The sequence below is a fragment of the Lontra canadensis genome, unplaced genomic scaffold (assembly GCF_010015895.1).
Source record: "Lontra canadensis isolate GAN:19392208 unplaced genomic scaffold, GSC_riverotter_1.0 scaffold59, whole genome shotgun sequence".
In the NCBI taxonomy this organism is placed as follows: domain Eukaryota; kingdom Metazoa; phylum Chordata; class Mammalia; order Carnivora; family Mustelidae; genus Lontra; species Lontra canadensis.
In genome coordinates, this window is record NW_022631053.1 from 4794807 (window position 1) to 4816522 (window position 21716).

At 44.0% G+C, this 21716-nt stretch overlaps 1 protein-coding gene across 2 annotated transcripts; it reads right to left on the reverse strand.

Moving 5' to 3' along the window:
* Positions 1–553: 553 nt before the first annotated feature.
* Positions 554–21371, reverse strand: TMBIM6 (transmembrane BAX inhibitor motif containing 6). 2 transcript variants are annotated; one of them, XM_032876848.1, is made up of 10 exons: positions 21256–21371; positions 10536–10623; positions 10040–10148; positions 6815–6935; positions 5550–5598; positions 5345–5442; positions 5057–5136; positions 4655–4755; positions 3959–4034; positions 554–2565 (listed from the first exon to the last, which is right to left on the reverse strand). In XM_032876848.1, exons 2-10 carry the CDS (start codon positions 10589–10591, stop codon positions 2542–2544), a joined length of 714 nt encoding a protein of 237 aa, XP_032732739.1. In that variant the 5' UTR covers positions 10592–10623; positions 21256–21371; the 3' UTR covers positions 554–2541. The 2 variants fall into 2 exon arrangements, with proteins under 2 accessions (XP_032732739.1, XP_032732740.1); XM_032876849.1 differs by having other exon boundaries at positions 21248–21352.
* Positions 21372–21716: the final 345 nt, after the last annotated feature.

A 21716-nucleotide genomic window follows, 5' to 3' on the forward strand; every position in this document is an offset into this window, starting at 1 on the left:
CTGAACCAGTCAGGGTAACAGTCAGACCCTAAGAGGAAGCTCTGCGTCTGCAAGGAACACAGCAACTAGAGGGCAAGCCAAAACGGAGTAACCTGATTGTAATAGTGGTTTATGATCTCATAAGCTGTGAAGACAAGGATTTCTGTATTTTTCACTGATGATTCCTATCACCTAGAATAGAGCCTGGCCACAGCAGGTGACCAATAAGACGTGCAGAACCAGATTACCATGCCTTTCCCATTATACACCCCAAATTCCAGAGCCTGGCTATCCACTGGAACAATGGCACACGCCACTACCACAAAGTGCCTGAAGACTGGGGACACAAAAAGGCCTGGGCTCTATAGTGACTGCACAGAGGAAATTCTCAACATTTGTCGCAAGCTGGAGTGGGAGGCCTTCTGTGGTCCCTGTTTCTTTCTAGTCACCAGTCTGCTAAGTCTACATCAGAAACAATCCTGTTCCACTCCCAGGCCCTACTCATAAGGCAAGTCAGAATGTCCCCAAGCCCTGTTCAGCTGTGGCCTTGAATTTAACACGCACACACACTAGGAAAGGTTAAGGAATTTTCTTTATTTTTTACAAATTAAGACTATGTAGATTTCATATATTTCTGAATCAAAAACACCTTTGTCTTCACAGTATGAGTTAGAGAATGCAGCCTGAGCTGAAAACCAAGGAACTAGAAAAGAAAGTGATAATTACAGTGATTACTGTATTAAAAACCTGTTAGGCATTTTCTTTAAAAGTCATTTTTTAGATCTTGTCATTCTTGGCACTGTTTCTAAAGAAAAACTTTATCCCAAGCAAAAAAGCACAAGAGGTGGAGTCTGGCTTCAAGAGATGCAACTCAGATTCTCAGGCCTTGCAGAGAATCAACAAATGTGTGGAGAGTGCTTCTGGGCATTTAATGGAAAGTCCCTTTAGTAAAAGTTCTCAAGCCAGAGGCTGGAGGCGGCAGCTAGGTCTAAGGGCAGCATCCTCTGCAGATGCCAGCCATTCCTGGCGGCACGGCTCCCCAGAAATACACACACCCTGGGGACAAACTGCTTCACGGGACAGCACGATGACATGGTGCACCACGAACTAGCAGCCACTCAACCTGCGTGCTGCTTGTGAACAGGGAGAACCAAAAATGGTATCCTACTGGCAATGAGCTTTCGATGGCTCAGTCCCGTTCCACGGAAGCCCTGTGAACAGCCAGAAACATAACTGCTCTCCAGGCTGCCTAACCTTCTGTGCTAGCGGCCTGTGGCAGCTCCCTGGGAAAGCTCCAGGGATCCCCATTAGTACTGGCCTCCCACACAATGACCAAGCTGTAGGGAATCATTCGTTTTGCAGGTTTGGTCACCTGTCCCTGGATGGAAGGCTATGGATTCTGAGAACAGGTGCAGAGACCAAAAACTAAAGTGCATCTGTAAAATGAACTTTTATCTACTGCCCGGTATCTCTGGCCTGACACTACTGGCGTCCGGGCGGGAGAAGACAGAAATGCGCCAGACTGCTCTGAATGCAGCCTCCCAAGTCATCACAACCCAGTTCTGCAGCTCTCAACAAAGAACCATTCAGCTAGCAGCATCTCCTCCTACTTCCCCCACTGCCCCAAACAGGTCAACTAGGTTTGTCAGGCAGGATTAGTTTAAGATTACCCCCGGGCTCAACCGTTCCCCTTCCCTATCCTTCCTGTCCTGGGATCTTCAATCAAGGCCAGGTGGGAGAGGCCACTCAACAACTAAGATGATTAAAAAGTAAAGACAGGGGACTGTCAGGAATTTTATGTTCTGTCTTGACATACACAACCTGCCTTTTCGTAAATACCTGACAAGAATCAGTCTTTCCTTTGTGCTGAAATCCTCCAGTCCCGGGGATGGAAAAACCTGCAGATTCCCTGAGGGTCAGACCAGGTACAGGGAAAGGGAACACATCAGTCCACATTCCTTTTGGGACAGCAAGATAGAAAGGTGTGTTTGCCAGACCCTCCGCCGCTTGGGCAGCTCAGAGGAAGCAAAGCATCCGCCAGAGGAAGCTCTTCATTTTCTTCACAGGGGTCGACAGCAGCTCAGATGTAATGAGCCTGAGGAACAAGAGGACCACCAAGCTCCTCTCCGATGGAGAACACACCGCCCAGTCCCACCAGGAACTGTGCACAAACCAAACGATGCTGAGGAAAGAGCCAAAGCGGCTCGACTGAAAGTTCAGGCGCACCTGGTGAGGCTTGGGTAGAAGGCAGACTCCTGGAGTTTACTTTGCTGTGGGTCCCACTCCTCATCACGGTGACTGGCTGCCCGAGCAAAGGGAGAAGCTAGGGATGGGCTGGACAGACAAGGGAGTGGGGAAGAACCCCAGGAATATGAAGCCAAACTCCAAACTATATTTTGCTAATCAGTTTTTTGATCAAAAAATTCAAAATAGAGAAAACCACAAAGTACAAAAGCTTTTCTGATGCTTTTCATTATCACAGAACACACCACCTGCAATGTGTGCGAAGAGGAAATGAGGGGTGGAGGGAGAGGTCAAAATGGGAAAGGCTGCATGGTCATTTCACTTCTTCTCTTTCTTCTTGTCCTAGAAATGGAGAAAAATTACCCAATTAATTTTTGGTATCTGACATTCAACCTAAAACACTCGAGTGAGCCAACACCTGGCTGCCTTTGGTTAGGGAAAGGAAGGGAACAGGACAATAAAAAGGAAGGAGAAATCCTCTCTCGGTGTGGTAGGAACTGAATCTTAACCACCTTCCACTGATGGTCCCTCAAGCTGTTGACAGATCTGATGGGAATAAAAGTTAAGCAGGTGCCCCCACTTCCACCCCAAGAGCACTCCTGGTTTACTCATAACCACCACAGCTCCAATCCCAACCCATGAAGGCTCTAGACTGGCAGTCCACCCTAGAACAACTACACAAGAGGCCGAGACCAACTTTCCATTAGCCCGAGAAGTGTAAATCCCGGGCACAAACCAAACCCAGCAATAATCCAGCCCAATGAACTCTTCATCCCATCCTAGCGGATGCCAAGTTCATTGCTTTGGCTGAAACCTGCCTGGAGCTCTATCTAGTCGCGGCACAGGTTGAGACCGAGAGCCACCAATCCCACCTCCTCGGTGGCTTTCACCACCACCACACTGTCTCCTGTTCCCTAAGAAGGTCTGTGAAAAACCCTCATTGTTTCATTTGTTGACCTACTGCTGGAGTAGACTATGTGTGACACTCACTAACCATACACAGGATATTCTCTGGAAACAAGACCAACAAATGGATAAAACCAATCTACTTCTGACACATATTTATAAAAGCCAGTATTAAACAAGTCCCCTAGAATATCTTTTCCTGAATCATAACTATCTTCAGAGCCTTTAAATTATTCATATACTAGATTATTCCTTGCTGCCACCTAAGCCCCTTTCCCTTTTGATACTAATCTTAGGATTTGGTTTTGTTTTTTTTTTTTTTCCTTCAAATACTTTATTTGACAGAGATCACAAGTAGGCAGAGAAGCAGGCGGGGTGGGGGCAGGGGGAAGCAGGCTCCCTGCTGAGCAGAGAGCCTGATGTGGGGCTTGATCTCTGAGATCATGACCTGAGCCGAAGGCAGAGGCTTAACCCACTGAGCCACCCAGGCGCCCCTGTTTTTTTTTTTTGTTTTGTTTTGTTTTAAAGTCATCTCTACACCCAAAGCGGGGCCTGAATTTACAACCCTGAGATTAAAAGTCACAGGGTCCACCAACTGACCCAGCCAGGCAGCCCTTGCTTTTTTTTTTTTTTTAAGATTTTTTTCTTTTACTTGTTCTTTTCTCATCATGGGCTAAAAGACTTCTGGTTCACCTCTTACTTTCTTACTTGGTGGCCTGCCTTATGGTTAACCTAGACCTACACACTATGTCAGTTTTCAAACCTGAAGTCTACACAGATGCTAAGTTCAGGTGCCATTCTCTCATCCTCAGGGAGCAGGTGGACTAACCTTCTCATTCATAGCCAGGATCATCATGAGTTTTCTGAAGAGAGTAATGAAATCTAAGAAGAGGTCAACGCAGTGCCTGAAATAGAAGAACCAGATTACCAACCGGCTCGTCCCACCTTCCTTTTCCACAGCCCACAGAGCAGCAGAGCATAAAAACCCCTCTCCCACCCTATGAGAGAGCTTCGCCAATACTCCAACACCCACTAAGTAAAACTCTGAGGTACGAGATCCTTTTGAAATCAACAAAGCCATCAGCTCAGGTAAAAGCAAAGCTGAGCTTTAGACTCTGCAGGGGCCCGGACTACCATTAACCAGTTAGAGGAGACTCAGAGAAGATTACATTTCTTAAAAGTTACATATGAAAAAGAGTATGTATCTTTCATTATTAAAGGTTTAAAGAATATAAAAATACAGAGTAAAAAGGGAAAGATCCTTTCCCTCTCTCATGCCTAGAGATAACCACTATTAAAAGTAAGGATAATTAAATGCGTCTTAGTTCAATTTTAAAAAGAGCTGACGTCTTTCAGGAATTGAGGGAGACTATACGCTATTTGGTTCCCAATTCCAAAACCATGGGCATCCTACCATATACGCTCCCAAAGGCTGGCCATGAAGTTCAGCCAGCACCGCCCAGTCCACTCTTATCCCTCCTGACAGCCACAGAAAGGGAGGCGGTAAAGACCAGTTTTCACTCACCAGATATAATCCTTATCTCCATTTTCAGCCTTTTCAATAATGAGTTGAGTATCAAAAAGGACAAAGCCACACATGACCACCAGCCCCACATACAGGTTTGCCTAACAAGAGAAGAATGAGATGACATTACCATGTGGAAGACACCACAGAGGGGAAAAACCCAGCTGTGCCTCTTTTTGGCTCTTGGTTGTTTGAAAGCATGACAAATGCTAACCCTACTGGCATTAACATTCTTGGGAACAGAAGCCTATGGTAAAGACCACATTGCTTCCCTAGGCACAACTCTGCACTGCCAACAAAAGTGAGCATTCTGGAAGATTCTTAGCCACCTTGCTTTAGTGTGGAGCAAGTATAAGATGTGCCAGGCAAATGGCTGCTAGAAAGTTATACGCCAAGTCTTACCTGGAAAAGCCAGATGGATCCAAAGAAAAGGTTCCCCAGGGAAGACAAGAGCATCAGACTCATGGCTGACATCAAGACACCTGTAAGAGATGACAAAAAGCCATCCTGAGAAAAACAAAAGTGAAGGAAGACAATCCCATTAAAGCCTTTCCTTACTTACCAAGCCTCCCCCAACAAATTAAGGCTTTCAATTTCAAACCAACAATCCCAAGAAAGTGGAAGGTAGGGAAAGAGTCTTAGCGAGAATTCTGGCTAAAGCAGAGACTCTGATTTCCAATCCACACTTACCTCCCAGAAAGAGGTAGCTCCTGCGCCTGGCATAGAGGGCGCTCAGGGTGAAGCAGGTGAAGATCATTGCTGTGCCCATGAAGGCGGTGGGAAGAATGCTGTGAGAGGAAAACACCATTAGACTGAGGGCTACAGTCTGCAAACCTGTATGGAGGAGGCATATTTGCAACGATAAAGAAACATAAGACATGACTAGAACAGTTACCTGGGGTTGATGGCAATGCACAGCTCCAGAGCAGGGCCCAGGCCAACTCCTAGAAAACAAAAGCCCCAGAACACAGTATTACTGTCAGCTCCTGAAAAGGACCCTCGTCCAAAAGCTGACCATCAAATGCACAGGCATGCCCATGCTCCTAAAAAAACAAAACATGTACACTGAAATAACTAAATCTCCACTCCTCTCTCTGCCTTGTTTTCCAGAGAACATACACTTGACTGAGTTATTTGTTTACAGACAAAGCTACAAAGCTGTTCTCTGAGCTGAAAATCATGCATGGCCCAGGATGGATACACATTAGGAAAAAGAAAGCAGGCAAGTCAAACATTTTTGAGCAAAGCTGTAAGGCTGCATACTCCGAAGAGGAATGATGTGAGACCATAATGTGGGCCAGATCAGGAATTAGAACAGAAGGATCAAGAGCAAACCAGTGCCTTGTGGCCAGCAACCAACAGTCATGCAGGACTGACTCCCTTTGTAGAAAAGGCCCGACTGGTTTTGCAGGTGGACGCTTGCCAGGAGGAGGGTGCAGTGGCAACCTGTTCCAGCCCCAGCATTTCCTCTACTCTTGCTACTCTCTCCTTCTGCTAATTCCACCCCTTAAAGCCTTCAAAAACTAGCTTTCCATATTTAAAAAAATCTTAATCTCCAAATCCCTTCCTTTCTATTTCAACACTACATAGATGAGACACACTCAAAACGAGTTGTACTAAGTCAAATGCTGCCTGCAAGTATTTTCACTCTGTAGCTTGAGTCCTGTTTTCCTTAACGATAATTCAAGAAGGGCGGTGCTTTTAATTCTTTCCCTGAGAACCAGCAAAGTGCTCTGCTGGATGGATTTCAATGTATGGCTTTAATTAACTGCCCGCAAAGTTGAGAATAAATTGTCACAGGAGTGATAGTTGCAGTGTGAGTCCAACTAAGTTAAAGTTTCAGGTCTAGTCCCACATCGACCATTAACAAGTTATGCTACCTAAGCTCTTGAACCTCATTCATTCAAGAACACAAATGCTTATTTTTGGATACAAAGGTAGAAGTCACAGTCACTAGTCCGAAAGAGCAAATCCCCTGGGTGGGAAAGATGCACCTCTATGAAGTGAGAAAGCAATACCAGGCAAAATACGCTCAAAGACTGATTAGCACAGTGTGCCAGTTGGGGTGAATCAGAATACATACAAATCTGGGGCCCTAGTCTAAAGAGATGCTAGATACAGTATCCCCCCCACCCCAAATTAGCCAAATTTCTAACATACCTGTAAGGAAGGCAAATCCAGCAAGAAGTCCCAGTCTTTTTTGCTCAGTTTCATGGCTATGAGGCGTTGTCATCAGCCAAATCATCAACCCCAGAGAGCCCAAGGCAGAGAGCAGGCCAGCCTGTCAAATCCAGAGTTAATAATGAAGTACTGGAAATACCAAATTTATTCTGCAGACCTTACTGGGATCAAATATTCATCTGAACTTCCTAATATTTCCTTCTAACCTGGAGGTAGTGGAAAGGCAGAGGGGACTAAGGAGAAACTAGAAGCCCTGTAGGACAGGGCTGGGACGACCGTGGTGGATGCTAGAGGCTCTTTTTTTTTTTTTTTTTAGATTTTATTTATCTGACAGAGATCACAAATAGGCAGAGAGGCAGGCAGAGAAAGAGAGGGGGAAGCAGGCTCCTTGCTGAGCAGAGAGCCCAATGCAGGACTCGATCCTAGGACCCTGAAATCATGACCTGAGCCGAAGGCAGCGGCTTAACCCACTGAGCCAACCAGGCGCCCCTAGAGGCTCTTCTGACCCAGGTAGTCCATCAGCCACAACTTCCCAAGTCAAGCTACAAGTCTTGCCCAAGAAAAAAATGAATCAAAGTGACAAGTGTTTGAAGCACTTTCTAATCTGTAGGACAAGTAGAAATGATCCCTTTTTAATCACTTTAAAACACACACACAAATATATATACCCATACAGAGAAAAATGACTGAGAGGTGCTAGAGACTGAATGCTTATGCTCCCCCCAAATTCCTGGTTAAATTTTAACCCCCCATGTGCTGATATTCTGAAGTGTGTGGGGGGTGGAGAGGAGGGTCTTTGGAAGGTGATTAGGTCATGAGGGTGCAGCCTTCGTTAGTGTCCTTACAACAGAGATCCCAGAGCTCCCCTGCCCCTTCTGAGAAGACACGGGAAGCAGGACCTCCCCACACAACGTATCTGCTGGTGCCATGACCTTGGACATCCAGCCTCCCAAACTGTGATAAACATTTGCTGTTTTAAGCTACTCAGCCTAGGTGTTCTGTTAAAGCAGCCTCAACGGACTGAGGCAGAGTAAGAATCAAAATGTTAGGTTATGTCCGGGTGTTTTTATTTCCTTCTCATCACTAGTCTGTTTTCTAAATGCTCTACAATGAACGTACATTAGTTTTCTAAGAGAAAAAAAAATTTTTTTTAAGATTTTATTTGTTTACTTGACAGAAAGCAAGACAAGAGAACACAAGCAGGGGGCATGGCAGAGGGAGAAGGAGAAGCAGGCTCCCCGCCAAGCAGGAAGCCCAATGCAGGGCTTGATCCCAGGACCCTGGGATCACGACCTCAGCCGGAGGCAGACGCTTAATGACTGAGTCACCCAGGCGCCCCAGGAAAAATATTCTAAAAAAAAAAAAAAAGAAGAAGAAGGAGGAGGAGGAGGAAGTGGGAAAAGCTATAGGCAATTAGAAAGAGAAGAAAATCATGAAGGATGTATGTACACACTGAAGTTCCTTCCTTTAAAAGCACAGCTGGTCTTCATTTCTCACAGTTATGATCTATAAAGTTACCGTGAATAATGAATTAATAATACTGAACAACTGCTCCTGAGAAAAATAAAGGTTCAGATTCTCACGTACCTCTGCTTACATTTTCTTCAACTGAAAAATACATGTTTTATGTGTGTTTATGTTTAAGGACACTTTATTTGATATATATTGTTGGTTCACCAACCTGTAACTCATGACCAACACACCATAAACTCAAGCCTGAACAAAGCTTACCTAATACACATATTTTCTCCGTAAGACACATCACAGTCTCAATGTACTTTTTTTTAAAAAAGATTTTATTTATTTATTTGACAGAGATCACAAGTAGGCAGAGAGGCAGGCAGAGAGAGAGGAAGGGAAGCAGACTCCCCACTGAGCAGAGAGCCTGATGCAGGGCTCGATCCCAGGACCCTGAGATCATGACCTGAGCCGAAGGCAGCGGCTTAACCCACTGAGCCACCCAGGCGCCCCTCCATGTACTTTTTTTTTTTTTTTTCCACTCAGGAACACTAGACAGCACTCTAGCACTATGCCTGGGGTCCATTTTAAATAAAGACATCACCACCAAAATCAGAAAAATGCAAAAAATGTAGCACTATATAGACCATGAAAAAGATCCTTGTTTATACTACAAGAGCTTGAAGCAGGGCAGTGTGGCGCCTTGTTCAATCTCAGCTGGAACACGGCTGTATACAACTCAAAGTTTTTGCCGTTCTGCTTAGGACTGCGAATGTCTGCAACAGCGCAGTGGGTACAGACTTCAGGGTTACAAATAGATTTTAGCAAGTAGGTAAATTCATAAACATAGAATCCATAAATAATGATAACTGCATTTTACATTGCTTAAAAACAAAACAACAAAACGAAACCAAAAACACACACAAAAACTCCCCCAAAACAAAGAATACCCACAACCAGAAACCAAAATGGCCACTCTTGCCTAGAAATTGGAGTATGTTTTAGTCTAAACTCCAGGGATCAAAGTCTTATTCTCTAAGTATCTAGAGTAATTTTTCATACAACCACTGCCAGGAGATGCCTAAGCATTCAGACAGTTCTCAGTAGTTGCAAATGCCAACACAGACACACTCTCTGTACTTACACTAAAAAGGACACTTGGAAAGGCCAAGTCATGGTTAGTGGGAACTTCAAACTTTCTGATTATTCATCAACTGTCCTTTTTATTCCTACTGGCCAAACTGAAGGTCTCTTTCAACACAGGAAGGTGAGCTGTTGAAGGTTTTCATGCAACTATGCAGATGTAAGTGCATCAGCAAATAAAATTAAGTCAAATCCCTGAAGGTCTCAACCCTGCCTCTCCTGATAATCGTACAATCAGTGGTCTGTATCTAAGAACCCCATAGTTACAAGCAAGTAGAGAAGGGAGGAAAAGATAAAAAGGCTACTGTGCAAACCCCAGCACACACACCACACCATAACTTAGAGGGCTGGGGTCTTACGTATCGCCTGCACACCATTCAGTGTCCAGATTAAGACATTGTTTTCAGCACCTACAGAGGGCATATCTACCAGAAAATTTAAATGGCTCTGCATGTCCATAGTTACCAGCTGGCTCTGGCTGAGTTCAGATCACAAACTATAGAAAAGGATTACGGAGAGGTACATGCTTGCACCACCGTGCTGCGCTAGTTTCTACATACTAAATTTATGCCACAGCAACACTATGAGAGAAAGTGCTCTTACCTGAAGGAAGTGAGTGACCACGTGGACATAGGCCCCCGCGGCTGCCACGAACATACAGAGGGCAAAACTGGCATAGACCTTCTTCAGGTGCTGCTGTGTCGATGGGGTTCTGGGAAAGAATGTTAGTAACAGCCATTATTTTAGGACCAATTTCATTTTTAAGCTAATAATCATTTCCCTCTCTTCTTCCCGGGGAGTATGCATAAGTTATAATTTAAAAAAAAAGAATGCCTTGAAAATAGATGAATTGAGAATCTTAAATGCTGGGTAGTAACCAAAGGTCCCAAATTATGAATAATCAGTACCCAAACTGGAGTATCTAAATGGTTTCTCAGTGACTACAGGCAGCCTTTAGAATCTAGGTGCTTTTATTAGATCCTCTGGATTCTAACAAAGTTAATATGGTAGTTAATACATATAAAAGTTAATAAACTAGGAAAAGGAACAAGATATGAAAGAAAATATAATAAACTAAAGTCAAGATCGTAACACTTACATGTGGGAAAATTTTAAGAGTGCATCAAAGTTGATCTTCCGATCAAATATGTTCATGATGCCAGAGTCTGTGGGACACAGCCTCCACTCTGTAGAATTAAGGATAAAAAGAAGGTTATTTTACAGTTACAAGGACATACAAAATAACATAAACAACTTTCTCATGAAAAACAGCAACATCCACGTTTGGAAAATTAAAGTTACCCAAAATCCCACTGTCCTGGCACAGCCACTTTCATTTTTATGCATTTCCTTCTAGGATACATTTGCAATTATACTCCACCATTTTAAAGGACACAGAAGAAATGAAGCCATCTTCTCGCAAACTATTTTCTTACTACCGTTTGATTTCTATTCTTTTTGATTTCTATTCTTTCAGAAAGTAACTGTCCCTTTAATAGATAGTTTCTTCTCTTGAGAAATTACCAGTTAGGAGTTAGTTAAAGGAACCCAGTGACTGGAACGTAAGGTGATATTTATTTTTATTCTATTTTTTGATGGGAGGGAGAGGCTGAGGAAAAGGGAGAAAGAGAATCTGCAGCCTCCACCCTGAGATCATGACCTGAGCCAAAATTAAGACTGGAACTTAATTAAGCACCCCTACAACATAAAGCAATTTCATGTCACTGTATCGAGATGCTACCGAATTCTCTCAGCAAAGACAAAGAACCTTAAAAGGGGATGGAGGGGGGAGGGAGGAAAGATGGAGCTGGGCCTGGTACTAGGTCCTGAATTTAATAAAAAAAAAATTTTTTTAATAGATTTTATTTATTTGACAGAGAGATAGAGAGAACGAGCAGGGGGAGCAGCAGAGAGAAAGGGAGAAATGTGCCCCCTGCCGAGCAAGGACCACCCCCCTACCCCGCCTGCCTCCACCAACGTGGGGATCCCAGAACCCTGGGATCACGACGAAGGCAGGCACTTAACCAAGGCAGGCACTTAACCGCTTAACTGACTGAACCACCCAAATGCGCCAGGTCTTGAATTTTAAATATATGCATGTAGAAACTTTCCATCCAATGCATGTTAAAACTGAACTGAAAGGGATTTACAATTTAAAAAAAAAGTTCCTCTGTGAAAAAGTAGTTTGTGCAGAAATGAATTTTTTTAGATAATTTCATAAACTCTACTACAGAAGAGTTGGAATAGTACAAAGAATTCCTAGAAACTCTTTACCCAAATTTTCTGTTAATATTTCACTATAGCTGCTTTATCCCCTCTCTATGTAGCAGTATATAGAGACTAAAATATTTTTCTCCCAACCATGCAGGCACCCCTAAATACTTGTGTGTACACCTGAAAACCATAATCAAAACCAGGCAAGTAACACTGACACAATACTATTATCTGATATACCTATTCAGATCTTGCCAACTGTCCCAATACGTCTATGTCACAGAAAGGACTTTTAAACTGAACTATACCCAGGTTACATGCCATCAATACCATCAAGTTGAGCTCTTAAATTTTGTTCCCTCCTCTACTGCACATGCAATCCTAAAAACAACAACAACAACAAAAACCACACTCAATCTATAGATTAAAACAAAAAAACCCAAAAACCTAATCAAGAATTTTCATCTTTCCTAATTATCAATCTTCCGCAATCACCCAGATTCTTATTAGACCCATAATACCTATTCATTTCAAATTGACCAAAAACGGGAACGGGGTGGTATCAAAACACAAAGCTAAGTAGTTTGAAAGACCAGCCAACTAGTCGCGCCTATCCTAGTGAGCACCTAGCCCAATACTCAGCAAAACTAATCTGGGCAATAAAAGTTACAATCCCAAACTGACTCCTGAGAAATCCTGCGCCAGTGGAAAGATGCCATTCTTTTGGTTCACACACATCATTACCATTTGTTTCCTGAGGCTCGTTCTCTCACAAATGCAACAATTACAATGGCTAGCTTGCCCTCTCTTGATTTCCTTTTTCCTTTCCCACTAATATCCTACTCACCTCAATTTTTTTTTTGTTAGTTCTGTACCTAAGGATGGATACAGTGAGAAGCTGCTGAATGTAAGCTGCTCACCCCTCTAAGTCACGGGGCTCCTGGCCCTCCTGATCTAGATGGTGCAATTATTGCAGTCTGTTGCAGGACCGACCACAGTCTTTCATAACCATGATGAACTCACATCCTCTGGAGAGCACACTTACAGGATGGCAGAATCCAGCACCTGGAAAGTGTCTTTGTTCAAGGCTTCCATTAACACCCTTAATGACATCCCTAGACAGAACTTGCAACAGTTCTGAAGCAACCTTCAGAGCCAAGTTTAGCAGTATTCGCAACAACACTGAAGCACCTCTTGCTTCCAATTTCAAGAGTTTAAAAAAAAAAAAAAAAAAAAGGATTGGGGAGGGGAATGATGAATGGGCTTAGCAGTATAAATCCTCAAATACCCAGGGGATTGTTAGTCAGAAAGGGGCAACATCCTGTAACCAGACCCCACTGTGTGGAAACAGTGGGAGGGGATAATGGCAGAAAGTCCTCTTCCCCAGTTTGCTGTCTGGCATTTCCCACGGGGTACTGACTGCCTCTTAAAACTGCTGTGGAGGGGCGCCTGGGTGGCTCAGTTGGGTTAAAGCCTCTGCCTTCTGCTCAGGTCGTGATCTCAGGGTCCTGGGATCAAGCCCCACGTAGGGCTCTCTGCTCAGCAAGGAGCCTGCTTCCTCCTCTCTCTCTGCCTACTTGTGATCTCTGTCAAATAAATAAATAAAATCTTGGAGCGCCTGGGTGGCTCAGTGGGTTAAGGCTTCTGCCTTCGGCTCAGGTCATGATCTCAGGGTCCTGGGGTCGAGCCCCGCATCGAGCTCTCTGCTCAGCAGGGAGCCTGCTTCCTCCTCTCTCTCTGCCTGCCTCTCTGCCTACTTGTGATCTCTCTGTCAAATAAATAGATAAACATTTAAAAAAAAAAAGAATTTAAAATAAATAAAATCTTAAAAAAAAAAACCTGCTGATGGAAAAACCAAAACTATCAAAAGGTTGTGAGGACAGGAGGGAGTAACAAATAGCAATTTCTCCATGATTTAATATTGCCTTGTGGTGTAAAATAAGTAAAAAATAAACCAAATAAAACCAGTTTTCTAACACCAGTACTTATTCTAAAATTTAAGCGCAATATGTAAGAATCAAATTTTCTAGATACAAAGGCACACAGCAGTTTTTTTTGAGAGAGTGTGCGTGTAAACACACAAGTGTTGGGGTAGGGGGGCACAGAGGGAGAGAAGATTCTAAGCAGGCTCCAAGCTCAGTGTGGAGCCTGATGCAGGGATCAATCCCATGACACTGAACATTATGACCTGAGCCAAAATCAAGAGTCGGATGCTTAACCGAATGAGCCCCACAGAAGCCCCAAGGCATATAACAATTTTAATGATAGCTTTGTAGGGGAAAAACACAATAAAGTATACATTTATTAAATGACATGGTATGTACAGGACACAAGTTATTTCAGAACTGTTAAAACATGAGAAGGTGGGCGCCTGGGTGGCCCAGTGGGTTGGGCCTCTGCCTTCAGCTCGGGTCATGATCTCAGGGTCCTGGAATAGAGTCCCATATCGGGCTCTCCGTTTGGCAGGGAGCCTGCTTCCTCCTCTCTCTCTCTCTCTGCCTCTCTACCTACTTCTGATCTGTCAAATAAATAAATAAAATCGTTTAAAAAAAAAAAAAAACCATGAGAAGGAAAAAGTTAGGTCTTAGAATCAAGGAAATGGGATAGTATCACTCTATGTTCCAAATAGACAGGAACTACTGTACAGATAAGTAAAGAGTCAAAAGGGTTCTTAAAGTTTTGCCAGAGGGATTAAGTTAACCAAGTTTCTATCTTAGCCTCAACTGTTCATACTGGGAAGCTGCAGAAAAAAGATATCTACATTTCAATGGTCAACAGGCAAACTCAGCTCAACAAGATAACTGCACCCCCCAAAACAGCAGCTCCCAGTTCCAGTCAGGTCTTGATCCCAGGGTGGGGTCCTGGGACCCAGCCCGGCTTAGCACAGCCTCTTAGAAGCAGACTTGCTTCTCCCTTTGCCTGCTGCTCCTCCTGCTATGTGCACACCTGCTCTCTCTATCCCCCTGCCACTCCCCCTTGCTTGTGCTCTCTCCTGCTCTCTGGCAAATAAAATCTTAAAAAAAAAAAAAAAAAAGGACATTAAAATGATAAGTTTTATGCTATGTATATTTTACCACAATAAAGGAAAAAAGTGTATTACAAGTTGCTCAGAAGTTATTCAATACAGTAGTTCCCCTAACACACACCAGTCCATTCAGTCCATTAAGAAATCCACACCAGCACCAGCCTGTCTCACCCTAGACGCGAACTAATACAAAAATCTAGAAATTGCATCCTCCCTCCCACCCCACCCCCAGTTCCACTCAAATGTAAAAACAGGGGGGTGGGATTATTTAGAATACAATGCAGACAGCGCCCCCCTAGACTTATGAGAAATTTGCATAGCATTTGAGAAGTAAATGTTAAGATTGTTAATCATAATCAAATTCCTTTAATCTGGTTCAGAACTTCATTTAAAACACCTTCATCCTTAGGAGAGCAGGAATACCAAACTTGACAGTTAATCTCATCAACTAACATCTACATCTTAGGTCTTGTTAAATCTGTTTTGTTCTAGGTTATCTTCCTTACCCTCATCCTAAAATCAGTTAATTATCATCAAGGGCCAAGCCTTGAAAACAACAACAAAAATTCTCTATAATCTTATTTCAGTATCTATTAAGTACAGTCCATATGAAACATGGCCAAGTGGCCAAAAGCTATGAAGACAGAAACAATCACAATTTTTTAAAAAAGATTTTATTTATTTATTTGAGATGAGAGACAGCATGAGAGGGGAGAAGGTCAGAGGGAGAAGCAGACTCCCCATGGAGCTGGGAGCCTGAAGCGGAACTTGATCCCGGGACTGCGGGATCATGACCTGAGCCGAAGGCAGTGGCCTAACCAACTGAGCCACCCAGGCACCCACAAATTTTAAGACTTGATTTATTTATTTGACAGAGAGAGAGCGTAAGTAGGCAGAGCAGCAAGCAGAGAGAAAGGGAGAAGCAGGCTCTCGGTGAGCAAGGAGCCTGATGTAGGGCTGGATCCCAGGACCCTGGGATCCTAACTTAAGCTGGAGGCAGCCGCTTAATCAACTGAGCCACCCAGGTGCCCCAAAACAATCACAATTTTTTTTAAAAAACCCTTACCTTTGAAAGATAAAAGCCTGCTAATTATTGGGCAGCAGGCTGCCTTAATGTATACAATTTAAAAACAAAAGCAGAAAGTCAGGGGCACCTGGGTAGTTCAATTCCTACAGCCTCCAACTCTTGATCTCAGGGTCATGAGTTCAAGCCCCATATTAGGTGTGGAGCCTACGTTTAAAAAAAGTATTTTTTTTTTTAGAAATACAGCAAGTCAGGGGCACCTGGGTGGCTCAGTGGGTTAAAGCCTCTGCCTTCGGCTCAGGTCACGATCCCAGGACCCTGGGATCCAGCCCTGTATCAGGCTCTCTGCTCAGCGGGGAGCCTGCTTCCCTTCCTCTCTCTGCCTGCCTCTATGCCAAATAAATAAATAAAATCTTAAAAAAAAAAAAAAAAGAAAGAAATACAGCAAGTCAAAGAAACATTATTCACACTTTTAATTAAACATTTAGTTTGTGAATTATATGGTTCTTCATTCCTGTCATAATTCGACCATTTGGAGTCCTCTTCCCATATATCCAGAAGGAACCAACTGATACTTGAGAGAAGAAAAACCCTATATAGTTATTAAAAAGCTTGGGGTGGGGGGGGAAGCGCGGCAGGAGAGGCAGCAGAACTGTATTTTTTTGGAAGTTCTTCCTACTGAAAAGCTTTCAGACTCTGTATAACCAAGTATCTAGAATAGTAGGTAAGAGCTTGGCTTGCTGCACTTGAATCCTAACTGGTATTTTCCTTAGCTGTGTGACCCACACCAAGTTTCTGGCACTTGAACCTCACTGTGCTTTAGCTTCCTCATTTGCATAGAGTAATATATAATAATCTCTACTTCATAGAGTTGAGACTGATAATACAAATAAAGTGCTTAGAACAGTGCTTCACACAGAAGTGCCTGGGTGACTCAGCTAATTAAGCATCTGACTTTTGACTTAGGCTCAGGTCATGATCTCAGGGTCGCGGGATCAAGCCCTGTGTCAGGCTCTGTACCAGGCATGGAATCTGCTTAAGATTCTCTCTGCCCCTACCTCTCCCTCTGCCTATGCCCTTCTTCCCCCACCACCTACTATCTCATGCATACGTGCCCCCTCTCTTAAAAAAAAAAAAAAAAAAAGAATAGTGCTTCATACATAAGACTGGCTCCATATGTTAACTATTGTTGTTACCAGTATAAATACTCATTACTCTTGTATCTTCAGTGCATTATTTTCCCCTAGTTTTATAAAACACTTATTGTAGGTCTAATTTTCATATACCCTATAAATTAATTTTTTAAAATATATTCGACCACTAACTCACAGCTAACTATATCCTGAAGACTTAATATTTACCCAAATAAATAAAATTAAATTGGGGGAGAGGGAAGAGTCTAAGAAACTTATGAACTAGAATTTAAAGGAATTTGATAAATCTTTTTACTGGCTAAAGTTACTTTTGTTTAAATGCCATGTCTCTCCTTGGGCACATTTATACTGCACCTCCTGTCCCACAGGTCCACAATGTGTTTTGAGACACCCTAATAATCTCTAAGTGAGAATCCGTTGTGAAAGAGAATTTGATGAAGTAAATGGTCATTAGCTTGATGCTTTCCTTGTCATCCCTAAAGGTAGGTCAGTTTGGTTTCAGGAAGTCCAAAGAACTGTTTTGACAGGTCTGGGCTCTGGTGGTCCTAGATTTGAAGCCTAGATGTCCCAGTCCCTCCCTTAACTTGGGCCCAAACTCCTGGGGGCTAGCTAGGTTAGCTAGCTAACACTGGATCCTGTCTCTCCAGGGTGCTGCCTCAGAACCAAGCCAGTAACTCGAGATGGAACGCCTACAGCCTTCAATAAATTATTGGTTTTTTAAAGATTTTATTTATTTATTTCAGAGAGAGAGACACAGCGTGAGAGGGAATACAAGCAGGGTGAGTGGAAGTGGGAGAGAAGCAAGCTTCCCACTGAGCAGGAGCCTGAACATGGCACTCGATCCCAAGGACCCTGGGATCATGACCTGAGCTGAAGGCCGATGCTTAACAACTGAGCCACCCAGGGGCCCCAATAAATTATTTTTTTATATTGAGCTTTGACATTACTGAATCTCTATAACAAGTGTTTGACAGACTGAATCATAAAGAGGCCCCAGTGTCCTAAATAGACTCATTTTCCAGTGTAAACCAGTAATCTCTCCCCAATAACAACATATTCAGCCCAAATGAGAGCAAGCATAGATGAGGATAAAGAGCACACCCATTCAATTCTCATCCCTGAAGATCTTTTTAAGTGTTCTGGAATCCAGTTAATTGTGCCAGAACCTTGAGAGCAGAGCTTGCATCTGATTCAGCTTCTATCCCCCCATATTTAAGCACAACCAGAAGTCACCAAAGCAAATGCAGACCCCATTACCTAATCAGAAGTGTTGCAACCTCAAATCAACACTTCCCAGCTGGCTCAAAGGGAACCTATCTTGAGGAATAACTTGAGTGGCCCTAAAAGCCAATCTCTAGTCTTTCTCTCCGTGGTTTGAACACTGTCTTTGGAAATAAAAAATGTGTTTAATACCAAAGCTACTTCATGAAACTTGGTTAGAAACTCTGGGATGGGGGTGGGGGACCTGGGTGGCCGAGTTAGTTAAGTGTCTGCCTTCGGCTCAGGTCATGAACTCAGGGTAGTGGGATTGGGTCCCACATCTGGCTCCCTGCTCTGCAGGGAGTCTGCTTCTCCCTCTCCCTCTAGCCGTGCTCACTCTCTCAAATAATAAATATATCTTAAAAAAAGAACTCTGGGGGAACAAAACAGGGTGAAGTGGAAGACACTACTAACATCTTCTACAGTCAAGTCAAAGGGGCAAAGGAAAATTTAGCAGACAGAACATCAAGAGAATATTCAGTATTTTCCCAAAGGAGACTAATACCCTTGGGTAGTTTATGAAATAAAGTGAAACTTCAGGTCAGCAGCAGTACCTTCTATAATACGACATTTCTATAAATCTTTACAACTTTTAAAGTGCTTTTATATACACTATCTCCTTTGATCATCACACCAATCCATAAAGAAAGGGGAAAAATGACTAGTCTCACTTTAAAAAGAAAGTTCCAAAAGGCAGTGTTAATAGTGGCAGAAGCACTGGCTTTGGAGTCATAAATCCTACCATTTTCTTCCACGTAACTTTGGGAAAATCATTTCACCTGTATGATAAGGATGATTAAATAACACCAGCTCTACCAAACTTACTGAATGCCAGTAAAAAAAAAAAAAAACACGACTCTGGGACACAGATAAAAAGTACAGCACAGGGGAAAGCAGTCAACAATATTCTAACAGCCCCATATGGTGGGACCGTAGCTACCCCTGCGGTGAGCACAACATAATGTACAGACTTGTTGAATCACGATGTCCTTCACCTGAAGTAATGGAACACTGTGTCAACTATACCTCAGTTAAAAAAAAAAAAGAAGAAGAAGAAGAAGAAAAGCTGTGTGAAATCACTGTAAAGTGCTAAAAAGACATTAGTATCGACTTACCAACACCACAAAGTTAAACAGTAGAGCCAGAACCACATTAGGGGCCTTATGACCTCTAACACCTGGTGCTCTCCCTACTATTATACCCTATAGTAGAAAAGCAAGTTTTCATGAAGGCAGTTCCAGCCACAGGCCAAGAGAAATTTTAAAAATATTAACACTGCTGATTCCTATCACACTTCTCTGTATTTTTTCAGCACTTCTATGATAAGCATGAACTATATGCATAACCAGGAAAAAACAGAAATGCTGACTAATATCTAGACTAATTTCACCTTTCTTATTCTTAGAAGAGTAAGACTTCAGTCAAATCAATAGCAGGGAAGGGAGAGGGGTTCCTGGGTGGCTCAGTCATTAAGCGTCTGCCTTCAGCTCAGGTCATGATCACCGTGTCCTGGGATCAAGCCCCACACTGGGCTCCCTGCTCAGGGAGAAGCCTGCTTCTTCCTCTGCCAGCCCCCCCCCCCCCCCCCCCCCCCTCCCCCGGTTTGGTTCCCCCCCCCTGTCTCTCTCTCTCTCTGGCAAATAAATAAATAAAATCTAAAAAAAAAAAAAAATAGTAGGGAAGGGAGAGAGGAAGAAAAGGGAAGGGAGAGAGGAAGAAAAGCGTGTTCACTAAGCCATGTTTCCACAACAAAATGAATTAATGGAAGAAGGAAACTCTGAATACAAATTACAGAGAGTGTTTCTCAAGGATTTCACCACTGTGTCCCCACTGGAAGAAAATGGTAGAAAATCTAAGTTATCAACATATTCTTGAAGACAAAACAAGAAATACTGGACAAGAGAAATAAACCACCAAAGAAAGTAAACCTAGTAATAATTACAGAACTAAGTGTTATCTGCAGAAGCCACAAGAACTCGGTTATGCAACGGGAATAATCTTGCTTGAACTGAATTCTTAAAATACACATTCAACCAAAAGATAAACTAAATCTACATATCAATAAATAACTAGAAAAGTCTATTCACCATTAACTTTCAGCCTTAAAATCTTTGTATTTCAGGCACAGTCAGCTCTTCTACTGAGTTACACATTCACAAGTTAACTATTGCTAGAACAGTCTCAAGTTCAAAGAGGTTTTTGTTACTGTTGTTCGGTCAATGAAAGGCTGAGGGGGTAGGCAATGGGCTGGCACTGAGTAACAATTCCCACTTGATAAATACACAAAAATACCAAAGCCTACTTACTACCATAACTCCAACAAGTAGGTCCAAGAAAAAACCGCCCAACGACGCCCTTCCTGCGCTCACTCTGAAAGACGCCCACAAGGCTCGGGACCAAGCAAAGCCAAGGCCACCTCACCTGTCCAAAGGTAATCACTCAGACCGGAACGGGTCTGGAAAGCCAGGAAGGATCTTCTCACCTCCCGCCTCTGCTTTCGGCTTCCAAGTAACTAAGGAGCTTCGCGTGTCACAGAGGAGTGTGACATCACCCGCCTGGCCGTGACAGGGCAGCCTGCCTGACCAGGCCCTTTGTCCCGGCCCTCGCGGCTCACCCACAAGGGGCCCACCAGCCAGAGGGCCCACAGCAGAGAAACAACCAGACGGGTGAAGCAGGGGTGACCACAAACGCCAGAGGTTTCGCTTTCATTAGCCTCGGAAGGAAGGGGTGGGGGATGTGGCCTGAAGTAGTCGAGGCTGAGCCAAAGGGCCTCTGCGCCTACTCCTGGCGGGGGAGGGGGGGAGGGGAAGAAAAGGAACGCAAAGTGGGAGGAAGGAAAAGGACTAACAAGGACCCTTGGCTAGCACTCGCGCTCACAACGGGAGCCTCGACGTCCCCCAAAACCCAGCGGACGCGCCCCAACCCCTCCCCCGCTCCCCCCCCCCCGTTGCGCGTGCGCGGTAGTAGTTCCCGAGCTTCTCCCCTCCCCGCGCAGTCCAGTCGCGGAGCAAGGCCCCATTTCCCGAAGGAGCAGTCTGTCCGAAAACCGACACTACTCCCACTCTTGCTCAGACACTAATCGCCAACCCCCTGTCCATTTCTCCCGGCTTACGCAGTCCCAGCTTCAGACGTACGTTCTTACCCGCCTCCTAAGAGCCAACACAGCTCTTCTCACACCGGATGTGCTTCTGACTCTCCCAGGGTCCGCTCTAGACTCTTTACCCAAGCGTCTGCCCCTCGAGGGAAGCTCCGCCCCTGCGTTCCCCTTAAGGCCAGTCCTCATTGGCCCCTGGCCGCACCTCTGCCTTCCCATTGGGTTTACGTGCGTAAACAACGGCGGCTTACTTCAGCACCATTAACTGATGCCCTTGTCGATCAAGACTCGGGCCGCCAACCGGCGTCGTGGTAAAAGGTCTCCGCCTCTTCCCCCGTAGCTAGGTAGGACCGTGGTCTCAAGCCGCCCCTAGTGGAGAAAGTGAAGAAGGGACAGGCCCCACCCAAGATACCCGGCGTGTCACCGAGCCCCCGCGACGCGTGTCAGGACAGGATAGCGCAACAAAGTCCCGGGATTCTGGTTTTAGCCTTCTCATGGAATGTTAAAGG

Excerpts from the sequence above, each read along its gene's own strand:
- TMBIM6 (XM_032876848.1), bottom strand. The coding sequence starts at position 10,591 with ATGAACATATTTGATCGGAAGATCAACTTTGATGCACTCTTAAAATTT. Across the intron at positions 5,137-5,344 it reads GAGCTACCTCTTTCTGGGAG|GTGTCTTGATGTCAGCCATG; the intron begins GTAAGTGTGGAT and ends CATCTCTTACAG. Across the intron at positions 4,756-5,056 it reads GATCCATCTGGCTTTTCCAG|GCAAACCTGTATGTGGGGCT; the intron begins GTAAGACTTGGC and ends TTCTCTTGTTAG.